Source organism: Rosa rugosa, chromosome 1, assembly GCF_958449725.1.
Source record: "Rosa rugosa chromosome 1, drRosRugo1.1, whole genome shotgun sequence".
Taxonomy (NCBI): domain Eukaryota; kingdom Viridiplantae; phylum Streptophyta; class Magnoliopsida; order Rosales; family Rosaceae; genus Rosa; species Rosa rugosa.
In genome coordinates, this window is record NC_084820.1 from 58661041 (window position 1) to 58679806 (window position 18766).

The 18766-nt window shown below is 37.3% G+C and overlaps 3 protein-coding genes across 3 annotated transcripts; 2 read left to right on the forward strand and 1 right to left on the reverse strand.

Moving 5' to 3' along the window:
• Window positions 1-348: 348 nt before the first annotated feature.
• LOC133731615 (B3 domain-containing protein REM13-like) lies at window positions 349-3827 on the forward strand. The gene is made up of 9 exons (XM_062158994.1): window positions 349-435; window positions 820-1324; window positions 1406-1596; window positions 1737-2007; window positions 2227-2420; window positions 2544-2728; window positions 2857-3032; window positions 3110-3255; window positions 3341-3827. Exons 1-9 carry the CDS (start codon window positions 349-351, stop codon window positions 3617-3619), a joined length of 2034 nt encoding a protein of 677 aa, XP_062014978.1. The 3' UTR covers window positions 3620-3827.
• A 110-nt stretch (window positions 3828-3937) lies between these two features.
• On the reverse strand, window positions 3938-10412 carry LOC133725718 (uncharacterized). Its single transcript, XM_062153083.1, has 12 exons — window positions 9152-10412; window positions 8715-8892; window positions 8437-8592; window positions 8116-8256; window positions 7296-7375; window positions 6968-7067; window positions 6395-6440; window positions 6053-6104; window positions 5813-5887; window positions 5207-5270; window positions 4971-5072; window positions 3938-4403 (listed from the first exon to the last, which is right to left on the reverse strand). Exons 1-12 carry the CDS (start codon window positions 10360-10362, stop codon window positions 4071-4073), a joined length of 2538 nt encoding a protein of 845 aa, XP_062009067.1. The 5' UTR covers window positions 10363-10412; the 3' UTR covers window positions 3938-4070.
• A 5022-nt stretch (window positions 10413-15434) lies between these two features.
• On the forward strand, window positions 15435-18174 carry LOC133725719 (disease resistance RPP13-like protein 4). The gene has a single exon (XM_062153084.1). The coding sequence runs from the start codon at window positions 15573-15575 to the stop codon at window positions 17445-17447; it is 1875 nt and encodes a 624-aa protein (XP_062009068.1). The 5' UTR covers window positions 15435-15572; the 3' UTR covers window positions 17448-18174.
• The last annotated feature ends 592 nt before the right edge of the window (window positions 18175-18766 follow it).

Genomic DNA, 18766 nt, shown 5'->3' on the forward strand with positions numbered 1-18766 from the left:
CAAGTTAATTATGACTAAAGTTACAATTATTAACCTAATAAACTTTGGTTTTTCGTTTGTTCAAGCATACCAACCATTTAACCTAATGAAATATTATAAATAATATAAATGAAACATTAACAATCAATGAGGCATTGGATTTTGAGCTTCTGTGCAGTGACTTTTCAGTTTATGGCAATGATGGCATCTTCAGCTCTGTGGTATCTATTGCTTGATTCATTTTCAAAAGTAACTAAAAGCTATTGGCCAACACAATTTTAGTTTCTAGCTGAGAACTTGGGAATACAAATTAATAAACGCATCCACAAGACCACAACCCTACCAGACCTAAGCTTTTGAAGTTGCTGCATGGCTTCTCTTCCCCTGCCTAGATTTTCTTCTACCACTCCCCATTTTTTCAGGATCATTCTGGAGGACACTTCTAGACACAAACTTGTAAGTACCTCTTTCTCGCTCTCTAATTTATGTTTTTACATATGCACGTATATCTTGCTAGTCCTCATTGCATATATGAATGTGCTAATAGTTGAATGTGAAGTGAGAAACGATGGAGTGTTGAACCATTGCTATGGGTGGTCATTAGAGCTAATTGGCTTTGCTCATTTACCTCTTCCAATATTGATTAGAATGTGATATTTATAATTGCGTGGGAAGAATTCTTGCTGCAGTACTGCATAAACATCGTTGAAGAATGTACTGAATGTAATATTCATATTTTCTAAGGAGGATTGCATGCAACTTGTTTTTCTTTGTACACTGTTGAATTTTGGCAATGCATGCATGCTGAGTAATAGCATGTGACTTGGTCCTGTTGTGCAGAAAGTTCCGAACAAATTTGTGATGAAATATGGTAAAGATCTATTAAATTCAGTTTATCTAAAGCTTCCGAGTGGTTCTGAATGGGAAGTGGAACTGACAAGATGCAGAGATAAGATTTGGTTTGAGAAGGGTTGGCCAGAGTTCTCTATGTTTTGTTCACTAGACTACGGGAGTTTCCTGGTTTTTCGATATGAAGGGAATTCTCATTTCCATGTTTGCATATTTGATATGAGTGCCACCGAGATTGATTATCCTATTACAATGCCCAAGATTGAAGAAGCCGTTGAAGATGATGATTTATCTATTGAAATCTTGGAGGATTTTCAACCCAGCCCCAAAGCAAGAAAGCAGTCTCCATTACCACGTCCTCCTTACAAGAAAATGAGAACAAGTTTGAGCAGTAATGCAAATATGAATTTTGATAGGGAGAACACTCAACCTTGTGACATGCTTGAGAAGCCAATCACAAAGGAGGATTCACACTGCACTAAATTAGAAGTGAAAAGTATGGAAAATAAAGGTAGGATATATTTAACCATAGTTTGTTGAATTCCATAAGCATTAATAAGATGCAGAACTTTAACAGGGGTAGATGATTTATCTGCAGAGAAAGATGGCGGAGTCACTGGAGGCTCTTGTGGCACTCAAACGTTCCTTATACCAACATGTCACCAGGTTCTTGGCAGCGCTCTAGCTCTTCGTAGAGCTTATGATTTCAAAACTGAAAACCCTTCATTCATCGTATCCATGCGGCCCTCGGATATACAAAGTTCTTTGGTAAATCACCTTACCAAGTAACATTTGTAGTATGAAAGATTTGATATTTCTTCACACTAATATTAGAATCATAATTAAGTGTTATCTCAAGATGTTTCTAGTTCTCCTTCCTGATTTGTCATTAATTTTATTGTTTTCAGGCTTTGCCATTGAAGTTTGCCAAACGACATCTTATTAAGCAGCCTGATAGTAACATCACCCTTCAAGTTTTGGATGGAAGCACATGGTCTGTTGAATTCAAATATAGTGAAGAAGAAGAAGCTCGATTCCAGCATGGCTGGTTGACGTTTGTGAAGGACAATAATTTGGAACTTGGCGATGTGTGTGTCTTTGTCTTGATTAAAGACATTAAACTTTTATTAAGAGTTGTCTTTTTCCGCACTTCAGAAGCTATAAATTGGTTTTTGTATGGTAAGTGATTAATCAACTTTTATTTTGCGAGTTTGTGATCCATTAGGTCTGCATAACTTGCACTCAATTTACTATTTTCTTTTTTTCAGTTTAGAGAAACCCAGCAAAAGGTTTTGTTAATTTATTTCACATAGGTTCAGTTTTCTTAATACAGATGCAGCTTTACCGTTCTGGTAAATTTTAATGTCCTATTGCCCTATTGGTTATAATATTAAACAGGGGGAAATAGTTTTCCGACCAAAAGAGATGGTGGAAGCTCTTCTAGTTCTCAAAGACTCCTAAACCGAACACCTCATGAGGCTCTTGGGATGATGAAGCAATTGACTGCAACTGAGAAAGCTAATGCCTTCAAGTCTGATAAACCTTCTTTTGAGATTGTCATGCAGCCCTCTTCTATCCATTATCATATGATGGTATTCTTTCTATGTACAACCCTGCTGTCACAGCATGACATCGTGTACTCTCACTCATTCATTGAAGGTCATTGATGTTTTCTTTATTACTGAGTTTTGTTTTGTTTTTTCTTTTCCTTTCAGTCTTTACCAAATGAATTTTCCAAGAGGTATCTTATGAAGCTGCCTGCTGGCCTTGCCATCCTTCGAGTTTCGGATGGAAGAACTTGGCCTGTTAACTTCAAGTTTGATCATGCAAACTCAAGGGCTCGACTCCTGAAGGGTTGGTCACCTTTTGTGAGGGACAATAATTTGAAAGTTGGTGATGTGTGTGTCTTTACCCTAATTAACTGCATTGAACTTTTATTTGAAGTTGCCTTTTTTCCCACAGAAAAGTCCACAAATTTTCCATCGTCAACAGGTAAAACTGTTCATTTGTGAATTTGTGCTCCATTAGCTCTGCATACCTTACACATTGTTTGTTGTTTTCTTTGCATGTGATTTGGGGCAAGGCAGGTCATGGCAGAGGAAGATTAATTGTTCAAGTTGAAAAAACAAGAAGACCTGTAGTTAAAATTGAACCTGAATGCAACATGGATGGTGAAATTGGTCCTTCTTGCTCTCTTGAAATTGGTAAGTGCACTAGAATGAGAAATTCTCTTAATCAAAGTCAAGAATAAGAATGACATTATTTCTTTCTTTTACTGTAGGCAACAAAATGTCGAAAATTAGTGTGCAGGTTACTCAAAGGTCTTCTTCATCTTTGAGGGCTTCAGATGTTAATCTTGAAGCTGCTAACAAGTTCTCCTCGAAGAATCCCTTCTTCAAAGTCACTATCGGGTCAGGCCATTCTGTGGTATCGTCGTTCACATCATTAACATTTGCTTCAATCTCTGTATTTAGATTGTACTGCTTACTAATTAATACATCCTCTCATGCAGCATGTCCCAGTTAAATTTTCTAGCAGTTTCATCAAACAGAAGAAGCAAACAGTGATGCTTCAGGTCAAAGATACATTGTGGCCTGTGAATTTAATTTCTAGTGAGCCGTGTTCAACTTCAATTTGTGGCGGTTGGGCTGCATTTTCCAAGGAAAATTGTTTAAGAGAAGGAGATGTTTGCATATTTGAGCTCATAGAGATGAATGACATAGTACTGCAAGTTCACATATTTAGATATTGCTTAGAAGGGGAGAGTCATGTCCTGTCAAGAGGCGTATGAGGAGGTCTATTATTACAGTTGGTATCGAAATATAACATTTTTGCTGTTGTTCGGGGGTCTCTGGATACCAGAATCCTAGAGGATGCTTTCTCTCTGTTCTGTCAATTGTTATGGGATTGAAGAATTTCTGATCTCAAAAATCTTTTGTTTATAGGTACAATTTACCATATTTCATTAGTAAATTGCACATAACTTATTATGCTGCTATAGTTAAATTTGAAGGGAGAAGAGAGTCCCCTACTTTGGCCATTTTCTGAGTGAATAAAGAGGACCATTTTTTGATTTATGCATGTCATCCTCCAGCAGAAGCTCAGAAAGAGAAGGACAATCAATTTTATATGATTGGCTTGAGTTGCCATTGACAAGGACTCATTTTCTCTTCCTTGTCAATGGCGAAAAATAACTTGAATCAGGGTAGGATAACAAAAATATAAACAAAGACAGCTAACGATTAGAGGACGTTGGAAGTGCTTGCCTGTCCTTCATCAGCACAGGCAAGTTTGAAAGTGCTTGCTGCACCAAACTTCTTATGTCGATCATGGTAATCTTTAGCATTGTTCTCATCATCATTTTCGGAAGAATCAGGTGGTGATGAATCGTGAATACTTTTCAGTGGGCAATCGTAACGTGGATTGGCGAGAATGTTGACTTGACAGTGATGAGTGATTTCTATCACAGTGATACCAGTACCATCAATGGGGATATTTTCCCATGGTGCTCCATCAATGGTCATCTTCACAACCTCTTCTTCACCATCAATAAACTCGAAACGAAGTCCCCGCACCTAGCAATAGGATTACCTTTTTGAGTTTATGCAAGAAATAAAATACTTATTCAACTTTAATTGGGAATTCAAAATAAACCGGATTCAATGCTAACTAGCTACAACTTCATAATGAGTTCAATTGGCAGCACACTGATGGGCATTGAAGAACCTTCAGATTATAGAGTCTATGACATATGTCCTTGCAAGAAAGAACAGGTACTTGAAACAATTCGCAAAATCAGATTATGGCAACAATACTGATTATGAGTTCAAGGTAATGACATGCACAGGTTCAAAGAACACAGGACGAGGTTGACTACTAGCATGCAATGTAGGCAAGTCAAACTTGGAAGACGAAGAAATCTCAACTCTTTTTAGATATTAAACTGAAAGTGCTCACAAATTGAAACAAAGAAGAGCTAAGATGGATGGTTGACCAAAAACACAAAATCCAAGCTTTGCTTTAAACAATATGGCAACAGGCTCGGCACCAATATTGATATACTTAGTAAATAGCACATGTCAATCAAAAAGATGAGAAAAGAAAAGAAGCAATTTGAAAATAAGTTTAAGATGATATATAACCTGGTCAAGGTGAATTGAACCTTCACTTAGAGGAAAGAAAACATCCCTGTAACCAATAATTTCAAGATGTCTATCATCAATGACAGACGGAATCAGGTCTCTCTGTAGTTCATTTCAACCAATAAAGTTTTAATTAATAAGTGCAAAAGCGAATAACGACAAGACTTGCAAATGCCATTCACAGAAACATTATAAATACATCAAAAATTAAAATAAAAAAAATGAAAATAAGGTACCTCTTTCCGCTCTTTCTTAATAATTTCAGTTCTAGGCAAGTTAAGGCAAAGAATTGACTTGATGCTGTACACCAAAGAGACAAAATCTTAGACGAACAATCATAAGTCTGTGTGCACGCGTAGTGTTTTAGTGCCTCTGCTGTCCAGTTTGTCTATGCATGCTTGTATTAGCAATTGTTTTATGGATGTAATAAACTTATTATGAGGTTCAAAACTTATGACAACCATTACTTTTACTCCCTACTAGGTACCATGATAGTAACAATGAAGTTGCTGCTAACTTTTTTGGATATCCAGATGTTTTACCTTTATCCTCCATAATATCTCTCAGAGTAATATCTAAACAAATAAAAAGAGATACAATACTAAGGAAAGTAATGCTAATGACTGGATTCTATCAGAACTTCATATGGTAAATCTCATTACAAAGTCTGCAGACTACAGAGCATTGCCCAGTTCACACTGGCAGCAATGAAAATAATCTGTTTTGATAACCAAAGAAGAAAATGAAAGGAATTGAAGATTCCAAAGTAACTTTACAAACATTTTGAGTTGAAAATGTAAGTACTTAAAATCAATCACATAAAATAAATATAAGCTTGATACCTGCTAGGAATATCAAGTGTATCCCACTGATCAAGTTGTTTCATAACCTTTATACATGCAACTGATGATAAGGTCCTGCCAGGGAAAAGGAATACTACTAGTAAACTATATACATACGTACTGATACCTTATATGACTAGGATACAATGTCATTAATTATTTACAACTAATCAATATTACCTACATCTTTGAGGTAGGCAGGTAGCATGAGAAAAGGAAAAAAAAGAAGAGATAGCTAACCTTTGAGTAGGTTGAAAGCAGTGATTTCCACATCCTCGGCGAGCAACATACTCTATAGATGATAAAAAGAATTTAATAAGAAAATGTACTTATACTCCGTTATATCAAAAGCCAAGATCAAAATGTAAACAATACAAGTAGTTCCTGACTTATGAGGTGAGTTGTATTCAAGTCTTCAACCTATATTTTTTCAGTTTTGAATGTCGACTACATCAATTCTGTTACTTCTAGATCAATTTACGGGGTAATTTTTGTACATCACCATGCCCTAGACTCCCCTTCTTCTCATCTCAACTCTGCCATTAAGTCCGTATACAGAAAAGTAGTAGGGAAAATGCTTACCCAGGCTGAAGTAGTTCCAAAATCCTCCAAAGAGTGTGAGCTTATCCTAATAAATAAGAAGGGAAGATGGTGGAGAAATTTGAAAATGTAAACACAAAAAAATGAGACGGACACAAAAACTCGTCAGCAGGATCTGTAGTGTTGATTTCATAGGAGAGTTAGAATGTTCTATTTCAAAAATGTGCATACGCCTCTTGGGAGAATTGGCAGCAATACTATTGTTTCAAAAATGTTCTGTTTCAAAAACATACTATTGCGGCCAATTATAATCAAATCCTACTAGTATCGATCCATTAGTTAGTTGAAACAAATGTTTCCCAATATAATAAACTATAAACTATATGATTCACACTAAATATTGATGATGATTAGAGTATATAGAAATTAACCAATACATGAGTAACCACAACTCAAATTAAATGTGCATTATCAGCGTTGATATTCTACCCGAGATCATAAGAAATGATTTATATGGAATTGAGGACGTACGATAGCACTCCAAAACAAGAAAAGGGAATTGTGTTTGTAACGACTACTGGACAGATTTCAGAAAGAAAATGAGCACCTTCTTACCGCATTTTGCATATTCCCTTCATGAACAGGACGAAATAGATGCAAAGAATGTGGTATTCGTATTTCTTGAGTGGCTTTCATCCTAATGAGAACATGCCAGCTGAATCCAATAACAAAAGGTTACCACCCTACAAGCATATTAATGTAATACGGCTAAATAAATGTTACTAGTTTTTACTCAGTCAACTCAATGAGAAGCAGACCAAGTAAAAGAAAGGTAATTGCATCTGCTGAAAAATAAACACTATTACCAAGAAAAAGCATAGTGCAACATACCCTCTCTACGTGTTCAATTGGCAAATATTTTGCATGGAAAAAGTTCTGGTACCTGTCAGTTTTCATTTTCTCCGCACGTTGTACATCTTCCAGGGAGAATATCAGTGTCGGATTATCATGAGAAATGCACTTCTGGAAATTAGCAGAGCATCATAAATTAAATGATGCCAGGCACAGCATATCATACATTTACATATAGTTAAATAGAAAGACGCAGAAGAAAGTGAAGAATGAGCTAGCAGCTACTTCTCTCCAGTTTCTTTTGAAGTACGGTGAAAAACAAAAACAAAAGACTACAAATAAACCATATTCCTCAACTGAAGAATGACTAACCACCAAATTCAGTTTGTTATATACATTTTTTTTAAAAAAAAATTAATAGTATATAACGATTGTAATAAGTCATCATTTTCGCAAGAATTGGTAAAATGCATTTCACCAGTTATAATTTGTCCCTCTATCAGGATTCTGGAGAGTCCTCAATAAAACAAACCCAGTTAAATGTTACTCATCTTTGCATGAAAATTACCAAGGACTTATGGCAGTTATCATGTTATAAGTATAATACAAAAAAAATACATTAATACAGGTAGATACTGAAACAGACACCCCATATGTGACTCTATGCATACAGCATATAGTAGTTATGAAATCATGCACTCTGGAAACATGCACTGACTTCTTAAATAACTAGAGGCCAGGAAGCAACAAACTACAAACTTTGCAATCAGTCAATATATATAATGCTCATTGGACTAAAACTTGTTACCTTTGGCCCAGTAACATATCTGACAACATGCCCAAGCCTTTGAAAATCTATCAAGAAATCAACAGCCATAAAAATAGCCTTGTTAAAAAGATAAATGTCCTACCCATCCAAATGACTTTGAGATGCTACCACTTATCAGAGAACTATCTCCCAACGGTATTGGAGCAATGGAGGGTAACTCTGGCAATTTTAGATCACAGATAACTCCCAATATCCAGTTAGCCACAGAATCCTGACCAACAATCTGAGAATGATCGAATGTACTGTATATGTCAGAAATACAGCCACTGGACACCAAAAAATCTATTTAGAAAAAATAAGTCCCACGACGTAACTCAGGAGAAGTTGAACTCAGATCAATCCAAACAACAAAAGAAAATGTGGATGCATTGTCTATAGAGATATGTGTTAACACATTACTCACTATAATCGTCATCGTCTTTTGAATTCCATCAGCAAAAGCATATCCTTTACGCTTAAGCTTTTCTAAAGTACTGTAAACATCCTTTAGCACCCTCTCAGGATTATCTGCCTTTATTTTTTGCCCGTAATCAGAATTCTCTTCAAAAACAGCAAAAACCTAGAAAAGGAATGAGCTATAAAGGTGAAAAGGCATGCCTCTTTACAGCAACATGGGTCAAAGTTTCTTTTAAAAAATAATTACACTCCGAGTTACCAAGAGAAAAAAATAAAATAAAGAACCTGCTTTTTATTAAGATGGTAGCGAAATTTGTCAAGTAATTTTTCTCCAGGCTGTTTACTTTTCATATCAATGAACACTAGCACTGGGAATTTTGGTATATGGACAGCAGGTTCAACATCCAAGTCAGGTTGAAGCAATTCATCAGGTATGTACATCTCCTTCAAGAAGCGGTTGGACCTACATTAATCCACAAAATATCACCCCTATTTGTTTTCCTTCTTTATATGAGAAAAGAATCTAACAAAAGTCCAAGATGAAGGATATAAAATTCATTCATATATCAGACACTATCTCAAAATAAAGCAGTTTAACTGAAGAATGAACTACAAAAGATCACTCATATATATAATACACACACACACGCACACACACTCATATAAAGCCATCAATCTGAAAGGAAATAAACAGTAGATAGAGGAAAAGTAGAGAAGAATACTCAATGTCACGAATCCGTTTGGGAATGATTCCTGCGAGTTCCTTAGCAGCCAGTGGTAGACCGTAACATTGATCCTTAATTTCATTCTTAATCTTTTCCAAAGTTTCATGAGTTGACATGTGTAAAACTTCTTTGTTATCCTTGATAGTCTCCAAAAATATACGCCAGCAGCTTTCTCTGTCCAAAGGCTTAACAAGAATCATATTCCTTGTGCCAACCATGTGTTGAGCAACTTCTGGTATCCTAGTGGTGACAATGACAGCACCACCCCTACCCCTAGGCAATGCATGCGATAACCGATCCTGAAAGGTACTACCTAAATCCGAATAGAAGTTGTTAATGTGCCACACATCATCCAATACAATCAAATACCTTCTACCCGATAACAGTTCGTTGAGCCTTTCCAAGAGAGAAGTCAGAGAACCAAGGTTAGAGATATCTCCCTCCTCCTCGACTATGGCACCATTGCCATTACCCATCTCCCCCAACTTTAGAAGAATACAGGTCACAATCCTAATGCTGACCCTATATGTAAACACATCTTTTTCTTTGACTATATCCGACAAACATAACCAAATTATAGGAGAAAACTCATCCTTCACTCTCTGCCTATTCAAAACCAGGTGCACCAGAGTAGTCTTACCTACACCAGCAATGCCAACTATCCCAATTGCCGTAAATCCATTTCCGTCACCGCCAAAGAGCAGGCCCTCAATGTCCTCTGCATGCTCATCGGATCTGATCACTTTTGGCTCTGGAGATACAACCTCGTTCTGATCACCAATTAGAATCATCCGGTCAGCCATTATACTCGTCTGGTCACAAAGTACAAGAGTGGAATAAAATTTTTCCTCTTCAACCAAAGCAGCAAACTTGCATTTCATGGCGTGGAGGCGCTTCTTCATCTTTCGGATGAAACAATACATGAAAGGGTTGAAGTGCAAGAGCTTCTTGTTGATATGCTTACACTCATTTGCGAAGACTCGGCAGTCGGCCAATGCGTCGTTAAGCTCGTAAAGCAAAGACACAGCCTTGAGGCAAAGATCAACTCCGAGTGGGGTTTTTATCGCTGGGTTTATCTTTATCTCCTCCACGAAACATTTGATGGCTGCGAAGTAAGGAATGAAGATGAAATCTGATAATTCAGACCCTGCATCGTGAATGGACTTCAAGAACTTGTGCCGTAGGAACTCGGCAACTTCCGGTGTCATTCCTTCTCCTTCAACTTTTGGCTCAACCTCAATACAGATATAATCGAATAAACGACTTTATCAGAAAGAGAAAGAAAGAAAAAAAGATGGAAAGAAAGTGGAGCAGTCGGGCTATAATGCAGAGACAGAACCGAAAGGACGACAGCTTTTCGGAGAAGCAACTTGTCATATAATATTATTAATATATCCTAGTCAATAAGAAACCTACAACAGCATAAATAATGCACATGTACATGTACCTGAAGTTCATGTATATCCGCAACCTTCATCCTTGCATACAGCTCTAGTAAATTCCATTTCAAGAATTTTGACTTCAGTTCATCCCGTCCTTTAATTGGTTCAATGAACCGGGTACGCTCGCAAAACCAAAACTGCAAGGAAACCAGTAAAGACAATTAACCAAAACAGCATTGAAATCCACTAAACCATATTTGCTACAATATACTTGATCATCATCAGACACAAAATTATAGGAAATAAACCTCACCAACAGGGCAATAAGACAACCACAAGCACTTTCAGGCCGACCATTCATATTCAAAAGGGAGTTATCCAAGTAATTCTTCACTGCAGGTGCCCAGGCATAGACCGACATTGATTCTAGGTCCTCTATGTATGGTACTATAAACCAGCTAAGGTCATTACCGCTATTGCAGAAAAATAGTGTTACACAAAAATAGAGACAAACCAACCTAACAAAATCACTTTCATTCTCAAGCCCCCTCATTTTAGCTACATCTTTGATTTGTTGCTCCTGGATCACCTTGGACAACCTTTTCACTCTAGGGAATTGATTACAAGCATTTATATACGTGTAATTATATCTAAAATACTAGAATTAAACTAATCTTCATGTCAATTATTATGTAATTAATCCACTTTTATTTATTTTATAGAAAATAAGCGGAGTTACAGAAATCGTGAGAAAACAAGACGAAATTGAAGCTAATTGAAATTATCGACAAAAGGACGAAAAGTCAACAATGGTCAACTGGTCAATACAAGCAAATATGTGAAAAAAACAAATCATTGGTTTGAGCTCGGGGGAAAGCAAATGAAGAAGAGAAGAAAATGGAAGAAAAGAAGAAAAAAGAGGAAAGAAAAATAGAAAGGAAGAAGAAGAAAATTGTTGTCAGTTAATCAATGATTTAATTAATTAATCAAATCTTTGATTAATCAATCAAAGTCAGTCATCATCCATCATCCATCATCCATCACGTGCTCAGCAATGGCAATTAAACAATAGTTTTGTTTTCAAATTACTCCAGCATTTAATCACATGGTCTTCCTCATCCAAATCTCAGCCACAAACCCATCTATTCCTCTAGGTCAAAAAAAAAAACGGCAGGGGAGACTATATACAGAGCCCTTCTAGTTAGGGCTGTCAATGGGTCGTGTCGGGTTGGGTTCGTGTCGGGTCAAGGTATTTATCGTGTCGTAAGATACAAATTCAAACCTAACCCATTTAATAATCGTGTTAAAAATTTAAACCCAAACCCAACCTATTTATTAAACAGATTACCTGTTTCCAACCTGCTTAACCCATTTAATAAATAGGTTGTGTCGTGTTTGACAAAATGACTCATTTAAGGATTAACAATGAGACCCATTTAACTAAAAAAATATAAAAATTGATTAAATTCACTAAAAACTCCACAAGACGAAGAATATAAATAATTATATATAATTCATAAATAATTAAATCCAATAATTATAAAGCAAAATATTTTAAATTGTTTAATCTTATGATCAAATACTCCCAACGTCTAAAATATCAAGATGAAGTATAACATAATCGGGTTATACGGGTTCACTTCGTGTTGGCGGGTTAACCCGTGGCCGACCCATTTATTAAATGGGTCATGGCGGGTTGACCCACGGCCGACCCGCTTTTTAATCGTGCGGGTTCAACCCGCTTTATTTCGTGCGGGTTTCGAGTCGTGTTATCGGGTCATGTCGGAATTGACAGCCCTACTTCTAGTGAGGGATTCATTTTTTTGGTCTTTTCTAGGGATAGGGCATTAGACCAACTTTTCGATCATATTTTAGCATCTTAACCGTTCAGATTTTAGGTCCAAATGTGTAGATCACTTCTGAAAATTTTCATCCAAATTGATTATCGTTAACGCGTTCAAAACAGCGACTTAAGATTATAAGTATGAACGGTTCAAGTTTGACAGATTAGGTTCGTCCGTTGATTTAATCTAGTTTTATACCTTTACGATCACCGATTTGGCTGAAAATTTGCAGAAATGATCTACACATTAGGATATAAAAACTGAACGGTTGAGATGCCGAAATGTGATCGAAAAGTTAGTCTAATGCTCTATCCCTATAAAAGACCAAAAAAGGAATCCCTGGAATGGCCCTATATATATATATATATATAACTTTCTCTCTTCTCCAGGAGGCGGCTGACACCATTTTTCATCATCTTTCTTCTAACACCGAAAACCACACCTCCATACTCTCATCTTCTTTTCTTCTCCTCACCAAAATTCTCTCTTCTCATCTTTTCTTCTCCTCACCAAGATCCACACCACCTCACCAAAATTCCATCTTCTCATATTTTATTTTCCTCACTACTTCACCACAAAACCTCACCAATTTCACAAGATTCAAAGGGGGAAACCCAAGCATCAAGAGCTTCACTACCATTAAATTTGGGTAAAAGTAGTGAGCCATAAATCAAGGATAGCCATAATTGCTCTATAGCAATTTGTGGTTTGTCCATGTTACTCCTTACTTCTTTTCACTTTTTTTCCTCTTTAAATTATGTATTTTGATGTTAGTTTGGTGATGAGTAGTGAGTAGTTTTATTGTTGGGGGCTAGGGTTGTGTGTCCTAGTCCAAATTTTGTGTAAAAGATGCTTATTTTAATGTAATGATGCAATTTTCATATGATGGATGCTTATATCTATTTTTGTTGGGTTAAAATGCATATCTAAGAGCCTAGTCAACTCTATGGTGTGTATTTTGAGCATGTCTAGGACGGAGTTAGAGGCTTGACCCCCTCTAATTCCTAAGTTAGAAACTTTCAATTTCGTATTCGAGGGGTTATAAGTATGGTGATTTACACCCATTGCGTGAATGCATGGGCGGTTCGCTTAGTAGTCTAATTCCTTGATCTTTAGGCCTCTTGATGTGAATTAGAGACCCTTGAACCGGCTCTAATTCATATCAAGTGAGTTTCTACGGTCCTTGAGCCTTGAACGGCCTTGGATACGACTACCGCCAAAGTAGGAAATTTGCATCTACATTAGATTAGTTTCCGACACATAAGATTTGGGTGAAGGAACCTCCCTAACACCTGACATTCTCATTCATCTTGTTTACACTTTTATTAATTAATTTCTTTGCATTTTATTACTTTTTGTTAAGTTCAAATCAACTCTCAAACATTAAATCGATCGAATCATTTGTGTATACCCATCTTAAGGCTACAAGTTAGTGGCTTTAAATAGGCTTGGTGTGAGCTGAGCATTGCCAAGGCTTGGTGCCTTGATAGTTTATAGTTTTTATTTTACTTTATATTTGTCTTGTGTGCTTTTAGTATCCTGCCGCCAATTATCTTGGTTAGGTCCAACACCTAATCCCCGAGGTACGATAAACTAAGGTCCAAATACTTCCCTTACCTGACACGATTCGTACGCTTGCGAGAGTATATGATTCAAGTCAGGAATCGTCTTTTAATGAAAGCAGAATCCCCTTTTCTCTTCTTCTGGTTTATATTTGTCTTGTGTGCTTTTAGTATCCTACCGCCAATTATCTTGGTTAGGTCCAACACCTAATCCCCGAGGTACGATAAACTAAGGTCCAAATACTTCCCTTACCTGACACGATTCGTACGCTTGCGAGAGTATATGATTCAAGTCAGGAATCGTCTTTTAATGAAAGCAGAATCCCCTTTTCTCTTCTTCTGGTTAAGGTTGATCTCACGGCCTTCAATATTCAAACCAAACAGTTCTGCAATGTCACCTATAGATACAGTACCAGTAATTTCCCCAAACTGAAAACAGTTTCTTTCCTTGTCAAAACATTTTAAAAGAGAAACGATGTCAACATTAGATTCCCTACAAGTAGAGTCTGTTATTTGCCGCTCATAAAAAGCTCTAAACAAATTCCTGAACGGTGTGGCCTCTAACAAATCAAGCTTTACTTCAGTAATATCTGCCCTTAACTCGTCGGTCATAACATGTCCAAACTTGAGAAGGTCGCACCTAAACTCTAGGTGGGAGTATTCTTTAGCCATCAAGAACTTGTAGAATCTAGTGAGAAAAAAGAAGAGAAAAAAAAAACTAAAGTTAAACATGCCATCAAGAACTTGTAGAGTCTATTATACCTATTCAATAGCATAAACCCTAAAAATCACAAAAAAAATACCTCTTCGTTCGGAAGACACACGCCTATTGAATAGAAAGCAAACACAATGCTCATCAACTGTGTCAATCAGATTAAAGGGATATGCAATTGAACAAAGGCAACCCACCAACCTCTGATTGGGCGATCCATTTATATCACAATCGAAATTTGAAATCAAAAACAGAATTGCACGATTGCGGAGATTTTGATACCGCTTTTGAATGTAGAGATTAGGCTTTTGAATGTGGAGATTACATAACCTCCAACCCAGGTATTGATTTCAATTGCTGGAATCAAGAGTTGATTAATTATGGGCAAGGTTTTTGCGCAACCGTTTCAAGACTTTCATCTGCAGAAAGTTTAAGGATGGTGGCAGCTTTGGTAATTCTTAACAACAATGGGTTTTAATATTTATCCTACTTAATAGTTTTTTTTTTTTTTTAGATAAACTTAATTAATATGTTTGGGTGTATATTAAAACAATATTATGAATGAGTTTAATCTAAAAGGGGTGTGTGAATTTGGGTGTAGAATCAAATTCCCCTATTCTTTTTCCAACAATAAAGAAGATAGCCGAACTTGAGAGATCAGTTAAAATACGGGCGGTGGTAGAATCTTTCATAGGAGCTAATCATCCATGCGCTAATGCTGTACAGAGGGGCCAAGAGCCAAAAGTCCAAAAGCTTGTTTGCTGCAGCCACACAAGGCCAAAAGGCACAAACCATAAGAGGCTCCTTTAGTTTTATTTGTTTGCGTAAACACGAAATAATACACTCATTTGATGAACATTAGTGTAGCTCTGCTTGAATCAACTCTTCAGTTTCTGCAACACTAGTCGTTCACTGCAAATGTCAAACTCATTTTTTTCAAGAGATCCAGACAAGTTCATGCCCAAGTTGCTGGATCATCTCAGAAAAGCCAGAGCCGTGGCCGACACAGATGACGAAGCTTTACTCATGAGATTCAAAAAGATGGAAGATGAGCTTGAGAACATCAAAGGCGTGCTACCCAGAGTGAAGCACTGGGAGCAAACTCTGGTAAACCAGTTCACTAACTTAGAGCGTCGCCTCGACAAGATCATCTTGGGCACTGAGACCTCCGTCGAGGCCATCACCGCCACACTAAACCGCATGTTTCAAAATGTGGAGCAAATCAAACTCTCACATCCTCTAGTGCAGCTGATGCCTTCACCCGAGCGCAGCTCCGAGTCGACATGGACGCGCAGGTCTCAACCCGAGTTGAGTCAGGGAATGTCACCGGAATGGTCCGAATTGAGCCTTGAAAATTGGGTTGATAACAGTCGGACTATGGAGAATACAAAGAGAAGCTATGAACATCTAGAGAGCGTTGAGTTGAAGATGTGCTGTCTATCTCTTTCAATATTCCCTCCTAATTCTGTCATAAAGAAGAGGCCTCTAATTTACTGGTGGATTGGCGAGTGTTTCGTCACAACCACTCAAGACAGGACAGCTGAAGAGACAGGTGAGGAAATCTTCCGGAAACTCATAACCTCGGGTTTGATTCAAGTTCAACCGCATACTAATGCAATTAGTTCCATAGTAGTGAATAGTTGTACGATGCATCCTTGGGTTCGTCATATGTTGGTCTCTTTGGCCAAGCATGCTAAGCTTTTCGACTTCGATTCAAGATGGCCAAGGATGCCGTCTTATAATAAAGATAGTGTTTCAAGTTGTAGACGTGCATGTTTAGTTTATGACAACCCAATTCCTGAGGGGTCTAATGGCCGGAAAGTGGAGGATCTGTTGACAGTGTTCAATGTGAACGAACCGTATCTTAGTTTGAAACGGGAATGGCTTAAGAAGTTGAAAAAAGTTGAGGTGATTCAGCTAGGACGGTGGCAGAACTCGGCTTCGCATCACATTGAAGTCGAAGATGAAGGGTTTTTGAAAGGTTTAGGGGCTCAGAATAAGCTTTTGAAGTATCTTAGCCTCCGAGGGATATCAGGAATTACCAAACTCCCTTCTTCTATCTTGAAGCTTCTCAACCTTGAAATTCTTGATCTGAGGGCATGCCACAGCTTAGAGACTTTGCCTCCAGATATCTCACCATTGAGGAATCTCACGCATTTCGACATATCCGAGTGTTACTTGCTAGAAGCAATGCCGAAAGGAATTGAGAAACTGGCTTCTCTTCAAGTGCTAAAAGGTTTTGTGATTGGAGATTTGGAAGGAACTCCCTGCAGAATTAGCGATCTTGCCCAGCTGAGGCATTTAAAGCGGCTCAGTATACACATGGGGAATCAAGCTGAAGTTCAAAAGGGAGAGTTCCACAATTTGAAGGAAATTTTATCTCTCCGCCACCTCAAACTGTCATGGGGAGTGGTTTCTCCAAAATTGAAAGCAAAAGTTGCCTGCCAGTCCTTGGAGTTCTCTTTTCCTCCGAATTTAGAAAAATTGGATCTTCAAGGCATCCCTCTAGCACATGTACCAGAATGGTTGAACCCTGTCCAGCTCAAGAATTTAAAAAAGCTCTATATAAGGGGTGGGGAACTTGATAGCTTGGATCATGGAGAGACTGACAAGTGGACAGTTGAAGTCTTGCGTCTGAAGCACTTGAATAATTTGGAGATAGGTTTGCCAAAGTTGAAGGATGAGTTTCCTCGTCTGCGCTATTTGGAGAAAATCAACTGTCATGAGATTGAAAAGGATCGATACGATGAAGACATTGTTTGGAGTGAATATGCAGGGTACCCCTGTATATGAGCAGGTAAGTAATCAATGAAGAGTATTCTCATTTCAGACGATCTAGGATGTCAGGCTAGGAATTGATTAGTTGTTAACTAAGGTTTGAATCTTTTTCATGTTATTGATACTAGTTTATTTGCTAGATTCTTAATTGGTGATACAGGAAAACATATCATGTGTCATCAATCAGCTAAGTTCTTCATTTGTGTCTGCATATTCTTATGTTCAACATGTTACAGTTGAGTGCCCTCTATTTAAGTGCATTCATCGATCCCACTTGTAATTGCTAGGATAAGAACATATAATCATCAGCAGCACCAAACTGTATGCCTTGTTTACATTGACTTCTCAATTTCCAATTTGGCACCAGAGGAGTTTTGCAACCACTCTTTGGCTGTTTTACCAAATGATATATGAGTTGATAAAACAGGGAAGGCGAGGAAAGACAAAGTATGTGTAAATATGATATGTCAAAATAAATTTAAATCTTTGTGCCAAATTCTTCAGCCTGCAGGATTAGATAGAAGCCATAAAATACAAGTTGCAGACAGGAAGAGTCTGGTACATTATGCTAAACAAAATGGTACATTATGCTACCCTCTTGCAAAAATAATTCCGGGATACTGTGTTTGTTTCTCTTTATTTTTTCAATTAAGGTGACAGTTCTGTCTATTTTTTCATCAGTTCATGTAGCAGGTAGGTTCTCCTTTGTCATTTGAGTTCTCTGTTTTTAGTTTGTTGGTGCTTTGCTGCTACTGCACGCTGATTGAAAAACAAATAATAATGATTAAATGACCATATTCATCACTAGAAAATATTAGTTCTTTTTTCCTCGTCTAATACCTTTTTCTTTTTTAACTCAAGCTTTCCAGATGATAATAATATCTCGTTTACAGACCACAATATGTTTATCAATATATAATATTATTCATGATCGACCAGGTATGCCTGGACACTAATGAGAATGTCTGCAGAATTGCAGCCACATTATATGTCAAAGATGAAAGATTTAAAAACATCACTGGGTTGTAAATTCAAGGTGAACTCATCAAACAAAACAAACAAGATTAAGCAAACTCAAACTCTATTGGGAACCTTCCTGCATCTCTTGTACGAATGTGTCCAGGAATGGCGGTTGCGAGTACCTTAGCAGCCAATGGTAGACCCTGAAATTCCTCCTCAATTTGATCCTTGATCCTATTCAAAGCTTTTGCAGGAGCTAGTTCGCTTAACTTTTCCTCTCTACTAGGATCAAAATCATGATTTTGTCTTTAATATCATTAGTATAATCATAGACACCCTGATGATCATCACGCAGTATAGCATCCATTAATATA

What these genes read in the sequence shown, in the direction of transcription:
- LOC133731615 (XM_062158994.1), top strand. Translation starts at nt 349, where the DNA reads ATGGCTTCTCTTCCCCTGCCTAGATTTTCTTCTACCACTCCCCATTTT. An exon ending in TATAAATTGGTTTTTGTATG is followed by an intron (nt 2,008 to 2,226) that starts GTAAGTGATTAA and finishes AATATTAAACAG; the next exon opens with GGGGAAATAGTTTTCCGACC. An exon ending in AATTTGAAAGTTGGTGATGT is followed by an intron (nt 2,729 to 2,856) that starts GTGTGTCTTTAC and finishes GTGCTCCATTAG; the next exon opens with CTCTGCATACCTTACACATT.
- LOC133725718 (XM_062153083.1), bottom strand. Translation starts at nt 10,362, where the DNA reads ATGACACCGGAAGTTGCCGAGTTCCTACGGCACAAGTTCTTGAAGTCC. An exon ending in ACCATCTTAATAAAAAGCAG is followed by an intron (nt 8,593 to 8,714) that starts GTTCTTTATTTT and finishes TTCCTTTTCTAG; the next exon opens with GTTTTTGCTGTTTTTGAAGA. An exon ending in AAAAGACGATGACGATTATA is followed by an intron (nt 8,257 to 8,436) that starts GTGAGTAATGTG and finishes GATCATTCTCAG; the next exon opens with ATTGTTGGTCAGGATTCTGT.
- LOC133725719 (XM_062153084.1), top strand. Translation starts at nt 15,573, where the DNA reads ATGTCAAACTCATTTTTTTCAAGAGATCCAGACAAGTTCATGCCCAAG.